We start from the raw sequence: 12,600 nt of genomic DNA on the forward strand, positions 1-12,600 counted from the left end.
GGCAACTAAATGTCAAAACTAATCCAGCATATTCAATGTAACCGAGCAAAGAACACATGGGAATATAAATGCAGTAACTGAAAAAACCTAATGCATACAAAAGGCTACATTACAGCTGTCATGTGAGCAAGTGGAGACAGGCAGGCACTGCAATGGTGAGTCATAGGCTAATGAAGAGAACCCGTCATTCCTCCATACAGACAACATCTACTGTACAACTAGTGCATCTATACCCAGGGTGGCCGACCAATGCAGTACAAGGGCACAGCACATTTAATATACATAATTGCACTATGTATATTATATAATCTGAATGCAAATAAATTGGATTTTTGTTATTTGCTGTAAAATCCTTTTCTCTACGTTCATTAAAGGACACAGTGAAGATCAGTAGATGTTACCACGGGGTTATAGTGCCACCTGCAGGAGTAGGATGCTAAGTAGAACACACAAAAAGATAGTCTAGGGGTGGGTCCTGCTGATGAACAACTCCCCCATCTGCTGACACAGCCTCACTTTGACGTTTATATGTTCTCCTTTTACTGCTTACTACTAAGGCAACAACTAGAAGGGTGGGTGACGTGTCCTTCAAGGAATGCAGAGAAAAGGATTTCAAGTGGTTCTAAAGCCTTAAGGGTTTTCACCCTAATGCATTCTATGAAAAACTTTCTGTGCTCCAGGATCCTCCCCAGCCCCTCCCCCATACTTAACTGAGCCGTATCCAATCCAGCAATGTGCATGAGAGCAGCAGCTCTGGCTGTCATCTCTGTCCTCATTGGGCAGACTGATAGCAGCAGGAGCCATTGGCTACTGCTGCTACCAGTCAAATGCTGTACCAAGCCAGCGGGTGGCAGGGCTAGGCCACCTGCTGTGCGTAACTGTATGCAGACAGGACGGCTCGGGAGCGAGCCTGCACGAGTGCCCCCATGGACAGTGGCTTTCCATGGGAGTACCTGCTGAAGAGGAAGAGCCCGGAGCGCTGGCGGGGGACCCCAAAGAAGAAAGATCTGGGCTCCTCTGTACAATACCATTGCACAGAGCAGGTAAGTAGAACATATTTGTTATTTTAGTGAAAAACATTTTTTTTACATTGATCAAGGACACAGCGAAGATCAGAGCAAATAAGTAGAACATATTTGTTATTTCAGTGAAAAACTTTTTTTTTTACATTCATCAAGGACACAGCAAAGATCAGTTGATATTGACAGCTGGGATGTCCCAAAGCAGTGTCCACAGCAGGGCAGGCAAACAGAAGACTAACCCGTGCAACATCAAACCTCTGTTTGCAAAATTGCCATCACTCCCAAAACTGGCACCAAAAATGTCAACCTTTACATTCATCAAGGACACAGCGAAGATTAGTTGATCTCGACAGCTGGGATGTCCCAAAGCAGTGTCCACAGCAGGGCAGGAACCAAAAATGTCAACCTTTACATTCATCAAGGACACAGCGAAGATCACTTGATCTGGACAGCTGGGATGTCGCCACCACTCCCAAAACTGGCAACTAAGGAACCAAAAATGTCAGCCTTTACATTCATTAAGGACACAGCGAAGATCAGTTGATCTGGACAGCTGGGATGTCCCAAAGCAGTGTCCACAGCAGGGCAGGCAAGCAGAAGACTAACCCAGCGCAACATCAACATCACACTCAAAACTGGAAACTAAAGAACCACAAAAGTCAACCTCATGTAAAAACTTCAAGGAAAAAATAATTCCAGTACAGATTCTGACATCATAAATCCTTGATGCTAGAAAAAGAACAGACTGCGTTAGTAAATGGGGGCTCTTCACCAGCAGGAGCCACCTCTAGGCTGTCTTTTTATGTGTTGTACCTGGTGTCCTACTCCTGCAGGCGGCGCTATAACTGTGTGGCTCCATACCCACTGATCTTTGCTGTGTCCTTTAATGAACAGAAGAGATGATTGCAAATACTGTCCACAAAAATTACAAGTAATATTCACATACAGTTAAGCTGGCCATACATGGATCAAAATTTGGATTCCATCACCTGCATAACTGCTGCTGTACCCAAAAATGGCATCTTAGGAACCAAAAATATCAACCTTATGAAGAAAAAAACTTTAATAATCCCAGTACAGGTTCTGACATCCTAACTCCTTGATGCTAGGTAAAAAACAGACTGTGTTATCAAATGGGGGCTTTCCACCAGCAAGGCCCACCTCAAGGCTGTCTTTATACGTGTTTTATGTAGTGTTGTACTCCGGCAGGTGGCGCTATAACTCAGCAGTCAAGATCCACTGATCTTCACTGTGTCTTTCAATGAACAGAAGAAAAAAAAAAAGATTGCATATACTGGCTGCAATAATAGTAATATTCACATACAGACAAGCAGGCTACACATGGATCAACATTCGGCTGGTTCAGCAGGGACCGGCCAGATTTCAATTCAATTCAGTCGTATGGGCAGGCTGGTTGTACACAAGTCGTATGGGCAGGCTGGTTGTACACAAGTCATATGGGCAGACTGGTTGTACGCAAATCGATCTATCATGTCTGCCCATACGATTAGTGTACAACCAGCCTGCCCATACGACTTGCGTACAACCAGCCTGCCCATACGACTTGCGTACAACCAGCCTGCCTATACGACTTGTATACAACCAGCCTGCCCATACGACTTGCGTACAACCAGCCTGCCTATACGACTTGTGTACAACCAGCCTGCCCATACGACTTGTGTACAACCAGCCTGTTGAAAAATCACTGCTGGTTATAGACGGCAGGAAGTCTCCCCGCAGTCAGAATACAATAGTGTAGAGAGAGGGATACCACACACACTCAATGTTGATGGTGAAATCAAGTCATTTTTTTTGTTAAACCTCCTTTTTGACTGAATATTTTGACTCTTGCGTAAGGTCAATGACTGCTTATCTCCAGGCATCAAACAGGTGTAAAGGAGCAACGGGAAATATGGTAAGAATAGGCTTCTAAATACTTTGCTTAACCCAAACTTGAAGCACATACCTACAATCACTTCAAACATCCAATCACGTGAAGGCAAAGCCCTGTTTGTTTGTTTTTTCCACATACGACCGAAGTGAACACAGGATCAGTTACGTTAAACTGGAAGAAAAGCCTAAATCTAACTATTCTTAAGAAAAAAGGTTCCTTACACCCTCCTCCTACCTATCCTGTATAAAGAAGATGTGTATACTTACCTATTTTTATATATTTTTTATACTGCTCTGGGTCAGTTACGTGATCCTGTAGCTCTGTTTCCCCTGTATTAGTGAGCGGCCGCTGCAGGGGAGAAGAGGGACAACTGACAATAGCTGGGCTATGGGAGCCTATGGGTGATGTTTGTTTCCCAGAATTCTTAGCCATTGTTGAGCCAGAACTACAGGATCACTTGACGGGACTGGAGATGATATGTAAGTACACACATTTCTTTCATACAGGTTACGAAAGAGAGGTGAGAAGAGGGAGGGAAAATGTTTAAAAAATAGTTGGCACTAATATTTTCTTCCACTTTAAAGCAGACCTTGCACCTAAAAATATATAATCTATATCAGTTAGCTCTCCTCCATGCAAAATTTCTAAAACCTTAAAAAGAAAAAAAAAAAGAGAAGAAAAAAGCATAAGATACTTACATCTGACCCTATCTGGCCTGGTCTTTTAAATGTGGAAGACGCCATTCAGCTTTACCACAGCCTGAAGATGCCGAGGATCTCTGACCTGACAACAATCAGCTACTGCATTCCACGTCACTCAGCTTCACCACAGTCTCCTGGGAAAGATGTGGATCTCAAGTCTTGGGATAATGCACTCTTCACAGTGCAAGGATGCGCTTTTGCAAAATTTGTGATCCTCAGCCACAGCTAGCTGAGCATATTGCAATTTGAAGTGTAAGATATTAGGCATCTTACTTTAGTTTTGCTATTTTTTATTAAAGTGATTGTTATTTAAAAAAAAAAAAAAAATTTAGGTTTACAAATATGTTACACTTAACTGCTCTGTGTAATGGTTTTGCACAGAGCAGCCCCGATATTCTGTGGTCCCCTGTCAGCGCTCCTGGCTTCTCCTTCTTGCTACATGGGCACTCATGGGGGGCTCAATCCCGAGTCATGCTGTGTGTCCATTGACACACAGAGTGTGGCTTGGCCCCGCCTCCACTCTATGCTCACTTGCTATGATTGACTGCAGTAGGAGCCAATGGCTTCTGCTGCTCCTTCTCTGCCCAGTGAGGAGAGAGAGCTGCTGCTCTCATGCACAGTGCTGGATCGAGATCGAGCTCAGGTAAGTATAAGGGGGAGCTGGGAGGAGAGCTGCACATAGTTTTTTTTTTTACCTTAATACAGAAAATGTATTACGGTAAAAAAAAAGAAAAAAATATTTTGCCTTTAGAACCACTTTAAGGTTTAAATAACAATTTTCCACTTTTTTCAGGTCTGAAAGTCTTCTTTAATACTCTAATAAATAAGGCACTTAGCAGGGTCAGTGCTCCTGCCTGGAAGGAGAATGGTTAGGGTGGAAAGGATAACTATCCATGAAAGAGGCTCGAAATCACATCCACTTTGATGTGAATTGTAATCCCTCAACAGCCACAGAAGATGAAAAATGAGCCATTCATAGTTAAAACACAAAAGCTCAGATCGGCTTAGAAAGGAACCCATGCAAATTAGTTACTGTCTCCACCGTTCTTTAGGTCTGCCATTACTGTAAATAATTCATCTCTGTGTACTCATGGCTTAAAGCAGCAATTGTTCCTCTCCCCGGCTATTAAAACACTTCATATACCTGCCTTACACATTGCATAACAGGCAGGTTCTTAGCGTGATATACCGACAAGGCTCCCCCCTAAGGGCTTAGCTACAATCAATGATCTGATAAGTAAGAGGTACAGCAAATCCTGGAAGAGAAAACACTGGTAGGAATCTGTGCCCTGGAAATAGGCCCCTTCTCCACCCACCTCTCCCAGGTGCAGGGTTTACAATGAGCACCTAAGGGACACCATAGCTATGTGACCCTGGTATTTGCTCAGCACAGCTGAACACACCCATAGGAAGAATGTACCGGGCTCATAGACCACATCTAGAATTTGTGAACAACACAGAACTGCCCTTGTGTGGTGCTACTTCAACTACATTAGACATTACAGCAATAATGACAGCATTAAAGATGGATATAACAGCCCATGCTTGTTAAAGGATAAGTGCTTCTTTAGTCAATTAACACATAAATGGCCAATGCCATAGACAGCCTGTATGATGCTAGTATTTACAATTAATGTACAGTGGTTTATGGTTAATGGCACTTAGTATAAACCCTAACTAGACAAAACTAAAGGGAAGCTACACTGCATCTGAGCATCGCAAACCAAAAATGCTTTTTAATTCATTTTTAATATTCAAATCAAACTCATCCATTCATCCATGTTTTCATACTTAATTTTGCTGGAAAATGACTTTGAAAAACACCCCCTCCCCCTAGCATTTCTGGTTTTGGCCATCTTCAGTAAGGGCAGATGATTCATGTAGTATTTACTTCCTGGAATCCATCTGCCCCTAGCTCAGGCATGCAAGTAAGAGGGTGTGCATAGCTGAGAAACCCCCTTTTCCCCCTTTGAAATCTCCTGGGATGGATGGCATCATTTGCCTAGGCATGGAAAGCAGTACATAACTGCAGAAATGCAAAAAATGCAAGTTTTAAACAAGTAAATATGATTCACATTCCATAATAGTCCATAAACCGATTCAAACATGATAGTTCAATCAAAACATGAAATATAAATATACATATAAAGTGCTTGAATGGTGAAAATCAAATAAGGTGCTTGAATGGTGAAAATCAGATAAGGTGCTTGAATGGAGAAAATCAAATAAGGTGCTTGAATGGTGAAAATCAAATAAAGTGCTTGAATGGTGAAAATCAAATAAAGTGCTTGAATGGTGTAAATCAAATAAAGTGCTTGAATGGTGAAGAATCACTACGAGGTGCTCCGGATAAATAAAGTGTATTTGAAAAACACGGTGCTCCACCTTAACTCAATGTTCCTCCACCTAAAAATTTTTAAGTATGCAAGCACCTTATTTGATTTTCACCATTCAAGCACCTTATATGTATATTTATATTTCATATTTTGATTGAACTATCACGTTTGAATCTGTTTATGGACTATTATGTCTATATTTATTTATTATTCATTACAGGTACTTATATAGCGCCGTCAATTTACATAGCACTTTACATATATATTTTATACATTCACATCAGTCCCTAACCCTCAAGGGGCGTACAATCTAAGGTCCCTAACTTACATTCATATACATACTAGGGCCAATTTAGATAGGAGCTAGTTAACCTACCAGCATGTCTTTGGAGTGTGGGAGGAAACCGGAGTACTCGGAGGAAACCCACACAGGCACAAGAAGAACATGCAAACTCCAGGCAGAGGTGGTGCCATGGTTGGGATTCGAACCAATGACCCTAGTACTGCCAGGCCGAAGTGCTAACCATTTAGCCACTGTGCTGCCCAATATATGAGTTAGTGCAAAACTATTTATATATGTTTTATGTTTTATTAATGCTAGCATCATAAGGATTAAAAATAATCAATGTAGATTGAGAGAAACAATTTTCTTTTTTATCCATTGTTGCATCTCAGTGCTGTTGATCTCCTCCAGCCTCTTTCAGTCCCATCCTATCTATCTACACTTGCTTGAGCATTGGCTGCTCTTGACTAACTTGGTTATAGTGACGATGGGCCATGCCTGCACAATGTATGACAGCACAGCTGCTTGTTGTTTCCACAGGGGTGCATATGACAAAACAGGAGAACAAGACAGCTATCACCCCACAACAGGAAGTTCCTGAATAAGCACCCCATGGCAGGATCACCTGGTATTCTTTTAATCAAAAATACAGCTTTAAAAAGTTTGAACATAACTTTTGGAATGACATTAGGTCTACTTTTTTGATAGCTATAAAGAGATGTTGACACTTTTTTTAATGATTTATATAAAACATTTATTGCTCAAATATCTATTAATTACAGAGTGATTCCATGGCTCTTAGTTTGAAACCATGCTGGCTTTCTAATGAGAAAGCTCAGCACTAGGAATGAGCTCCTGTGTGTTCAATTCCTGGTCCAAACCCACCAGAGCTATCCCGCGAGGAAGCTGTCACTGCATGAACGCAATCATAAGCCGGCCGAAGCATTCCCCATCCTGCTGCCACATGTAGGTACAGTTGCAAGAATAAGTATGTGAACCCCTTGGGATTACGTGGAGTTTTGCATGAATTGGGCATAAAATGTGCTCTGAACGTCATCTAAGTCACATTAGAAGAACAGTCTGATGAACATAATACTACACAAACACTGGATGTTGCCATGGTTTAATTGCACATAACATGTAAACATTCACAGTGCAGGGAGGAAAAAGTATGTGAGGCCCTAGCTTAATGACTTCTCCCAGAGCTAATTGGAGCCAGGAGTGAGCCAACCTTGACTCCAATCAGTGTGATGATATTGGATGTGTTGCTGACAGCTGTCCTGCCCTTAAAAAACACACACCTGTTTTGGGTTTACTGGTTTCAAGAAGCTTGAGTTGTTTGGGAAGAAAACACAACTCTATGTGTGGAGAAAAAAAGGCACAGCACACCAACATCAAAACCTCATCCCCACTGTAAAACATGGCGGAGGGAGCATCATGGTTTGGGGCTGCTTTGCTGCCTCAGGGCCTGGACGGGTTGTTGTCATTGATGGGAAAATGAATTCCATAGTTTATCAAGACATTTTGCAGGAAAAAGTACGACCATCTGTCCGCCAACTGAAGCTCCGCAGAGGATGGGTGATGCAACAGGACAACGACCCAAAGCATACAAGTAATTCAACAAAACAATGGCTGCAACAGCACAGAATACGCCTTCTGGAGTGGCCCAGTCAGAGTCCTGACCTCAACCCGATTGAAATGCTGTGGCATGACCTTAAGAGAGCGATTCACACCAGACATCCCAAGAATATTGCTACACTGAAACAGTTTTGTGAAGAGGAGTGGTCCAAAATTACTCCAGATCGTTGTGCAGGTCTGATCTGCAACTACAGGAAACATTTGGTTGAGGTTATTGCTGCCAAAGGAGGGTCAACCAGTTATTAAGTCCAAAGGTTCACATACTTTTTCCTCCCTGCACTGTGAATGTTTACATGTTATGTGCAAGAAAACCATGGCGACATCTAATGTTTGTGTAGTATTATGTTCAGCAGACTGTGTTCTTCTATTGTTGTGACTTAGATGACATTCAGAGCACATTTTATGCCCAGTTCATGCAAAACTCCACGTAATCCCAAGGGGTTCACATACTTTTTCTTGCAATTGTACATGTGTGGAGCAGAGAATGCCTTGACCACTTATGATTGGCTCTGTATAGTGACAGCTTCCTGTCAGGATAGCTCAGGTGGTACCCTACTCAGCGCCTCCTGCGTAGTTGTTGGCAGCCTGTGTAAAATGACTAATGATTTATCTTTTTTAGGAGAAACAGAGGGATTTTTTGTACCTCCTCTGACTCAATCAGTTCTATTTTTAGTCCAGCAACAGTAGAAAAAGGCTCCACAGAGCTCCCACTTTTGCACAGAGCTTGACACCAGGAGAATGCTTCCGATACATGTGAAATAGCAATATCTCTATTTACCTAATTCAATGATTAAAAAACACAAAAACTATTTTAGAATTGTATTCTAGTTAGGAATACAAATATAAAAAAACATAAAATATTCCCTTTAGGTATAAGCTGCAGCTTATAAAATGTTGTTCCAGCTCTTCAGCCTCCACAGGGCAAGGTATATCATCTACGCATATAAATAAAAATACAATGTGCGCTATCAAACTAGTGAATCAGCTAATAAAATAGAGCCGCTGCGATAACACTTAAAAGGTGATCCCACACTTAAAACATAAAACATACATAAATAGTGTTGCGCTAACTCATATAGACATAATAGTCCATAAACAGATTCAAACGTGATAGTTTAATCAAATTATGAAATATAAATATACATATAAAGTGCTTGAATGGTGAAAATCAAATAAGGTGTTTGAATGCTTAAAAATTTTTAGGTGGAGGAACATTGAGTTAAGGTGGAGCACCGTGTTTTTCAAATACACTTTATTTATCCGGAGCACCTCGTAGTGATTCTTCACCATTCAAGCACCTTATTTGATTTTCACCATTCAAGCACTTTATATGTATATTTATATTTCCTCTTAGATTGTAAGCTCCAAGGAGCAGGGCCATCCTAACCCTCTTGTATTGAACTGTATTGTCTCCTGTTATATTGTACAGCTCTGAGCAAACTGTTGGCGCTATATAAATCCTGTATAATAATAATAATATTTCATATTTTGAATGAACTATCACGTTTGAATCTGTTTATGGACTATTATGTCTATATGAGTTAGCGCAACACTATTTATGTATGTTTTATATCATCTACGCAAATTTCCATTGCTCCTGCTTAGGTAGAAGGCTAAATGAGATCAATGGGGTGAGGTTTGCATCTAAGCAGCCATTAAAGTAACACTGTCACCAGGTTGAAAAACCTATAAGAGCAGCTCGTTGTAGGGAAGTTATATACTTACCTTCCTAACAGGTAGTGTGTTAAAGCTTTGCTCTTAAAATGCTTGGTGCAAGCTGTTATCTGGGTGTTTTAGACAGGGTGTCATCCATGGCCACCATGCTTCCTCCTGTTTATGCCTTCACTGTGTGCTATAGTGGCATAAGGGTTGACAGGAGGAACCATAGTGGCCAGCAGCATAGTCAACACACCTGCTTTTGGAGCTGCTTTTGTAAGTTTTTTTAATTTGGAAATATTGTTGCTTCAATCACTAAACATATCTCCAGGTTCACTTTGTGGGTGGTGCCTCATGTTCTACCTAAACAAAAGCACCAGAGGATGGATAGCACCTACACCAACTCCATATGGCCAAGATATCAAGAGCAACGCTTTGCATCTTACAATCTGCTATATACCTTATATTGCTGACTATACCTACTGAATTTATCACTGCCCATTAACCTATCACAATTATTTTCTATTGGCACATACCTTTGCCTAAGCCGTTCACATAGGTTCTCTAAACACTGGTAAAAGTGTGGTGCCTCCACTCCCTCTAGAGATGCACCATCAGTAGAAGGTGGACGTTGGCGTGGTGTAGCAGAACGTGATGTTGGGACTATGACCGTGTTTAAGCTTTTGCCAGTAAGCAAATCCTGATAAACTGCAGCAGCACTCTCCAGAAACTCTGCAAACATAAAAGAACAGTGTTCACAATGTGTACAACGAATACATTAATAGAAAATCACGTTTCAATCCCAGCAGAAATGTCTTGGAGACATCCAGGCTTTCTCAACAACTGATGACATCAGTGCACAGTCATCAGATACTACACACAGCTGTCAAGTTGTTCAGATGATGGATGGGTCCTGTGTGGCCAGAGGGACACTCACCAGAGTAATAAAACTGGATCTGGAAGGCATACAGGAAATCGGAGAATGACATTAGGCAATCCATTGCATCGTCCATCAGTACAATCCTGGCAAGAAAGAAAAGGACCAGACTTAAAACAAACACTTGGGACAACTGAGGAACAAAATGAGGTTCAAACTATTCCACATTGGTATTGTGAAGAAAAACAAACCTTGCTATTATGATTATGTACTGTAATATGAAAATGTAAAAAATATTAAAAAAAACTTAAAAAGCCTCCAGGCAAACAGCAAACTACGGAGAATACATACATTTATGGGAGCTGCTTACCTGCTAAGAGATTTGTATATGTCCATCCAGTCTTGATATTTACATACCCCTCACACATCACAACCAGGTGGATAACACCACTCACAGTTAGGAAAAACATTGATGTCCTCTTTCCACCCGAGCCTTCAGACTACACAAATGAGGGAGAAGGTGCAGACGGATGAGGTCATCCCTCTGCTCTCATCTCCTATGAGCAAGTTCCTTGTGAAAATATTTACAAGCAGCACACCTGACTGGCTGTCTTTCATGCTCCTCCCTCTCTTAATATAAGTGCAGGTGTAAAGGGCTTTCATGAGGCTGATGTCAAGTTAAAATCAGGTACTTAAATGTAAAAAAATTAATTTCATAATGTAATGATAAGTGCATACCTTAAATAATGTGAGATAGTGTGTGTCTTTTATACCTGCCTAAAGCTCAGCTTTAAAGCTGAACTCCAGGCTTGTACAAAAACAGCAGTTCAATAAAGACTGGTATTCATTAAAATACTTTTTTTAAAATATATTATGTTTAGGTACCTAGGTCTCTTGTGCAGCATCACTCTAATTGGGAAATGTATGGGCAGCTATGAGAACCAATCTGGCATGCCACATGTAAACATACCAGTAAGGAGGTTCTGACATTTGGATGGAGAAGAGGCAGGAGCTCATCAGTCTGCTACTGCTCCTTGAATGTCAAATCACAGGCTGGGATATAGAGGTGACTTAGTTATAGAGCAGAATTCCAGGCATGAATATTTTGTACATAGTTACACGGGTCGAGCTTGAAACAATGTAACTGTGTATTTACCATTACTGGCCAATGGCCATGAAGCTGTAGACCCCGCTACTCCAGTGGTCTCCACATGCTTTTGGAGCCTGTGTTGAATGGCTGGCCTGCTGAATTCTGAACACAGGAAGAGTGCCATGCGGGCATGGGTGTCATTCAGAGAATTATTTGAAATCCTTCAGAAAATGCAAATGGCACCTATGCCAAGCTGCCAACTTCCTGTGTTCAGAATGCAGCAGGCTAGCTGCTCAGCACAGGACCTAGAAGTGGGACCACTGGAGTAGTGGAGTCTGCTTTAGTGATTTCCAGGATTATCGGTCAGGTATGGTATATACTGTACATAGTTACATTGATCCAAACTGGACTACTCTAAGGTTACACGTCCATTAGCCTACCCTGACTGAGGCAAAAACGTGTAAATGCGGTACCGTTTTTTGTCGTGTTTTGTGTTTTCCCGCAGCCGACAGTCAAACATTCCTATCCTGAATGTGATTCTTCTGCATTCAGGAGAGGGAGGTTTAACGTCGCCTAAACGTGGCAGCTCCTAAACATTGCTAAAGGCCTGTGTGTATGTAGGCTTTTATGAAGTTGAGTTTAGGAGCTTTGGCAAAAAATGCCAAACGCTTTTAACCTCCCTGGTGGTATGATTATTTCAGATTTTTGGTGTTGAAAGCGGTACCATTATTTTGCATGGAAATTTGGCGTTTTATATTGTAGGCTGTAATTCTTAGGAATAACTCACTTAAATCTGTCCAAACCAGAGTCTAGTAAACATCCCGGGTAGGATAAAACTTGAAACACAAAATCATAATTTAAAAAATAATCATAAATAATAATAATAAAATAATAATAAATTTATTTCAATAATATAATCAAACCAAGAATTTGAAATATAGCGCCAAGTTCGCACATCACTGAGCAAAGTCGCAAAATCGTTTTCAGTGTCTGATGACGAATTTCCCCACGAATCATTATCATTCAATTCTGCAAGTGATTCTAATTTACTATCGCTGTTCTCTAGCTGATCTAAAACCACTTTTGACCTAAAGGGACGCTTT

The 12,600-nt window shown here is 41.1% G+C and overlaps 1 protein-coding gene across 2 annotated transcripts in view; it reads right to left on the minus strand.

The window, feature by feature from the left end:
- Positions 1-12,600, minus strand: part of CSTPP1 (centriolar satellite-associated tubulin polyglutamylase complex regulator 1) — a 207,323-nt gene that overhangs the window by 19,120 nt on the left and 175,603 nt on the right. For both annotated transcript variants that reach the window (XM_089693934.1, XM_089693935.1), the window contains 2 exons: positions 10,468-10,553; positions 10,067-10,262 (listed from right to left, as the gene is read on the minus strand). In XM_089693934.1, coding sequence (XP_089550060.1) covers positions 10,067-10,262; positions 10,468-10,553 — 282 coding nt within the window. The remainder of the gene's footprint in view (positions 1-10,066; positions 10,263-10,467; positions 10,554-12,600) is intronic.

The sequence above is a fragment of the Staurois parvus genome, unplaced genomic scaffold (assembly GCF_062004578.1).
Source record: "Staurois parvus isolate SC_StPar_1 unplaced genomic scaffold, SC_StPar_1.0 ptg000641l, whole genome shotgun sequence".
Lineage (NCBI taxonomy): Eukaryota > Metazoa > Chordata > Amphibia > Anura > Ranidae > Staurois > Staurois parvus.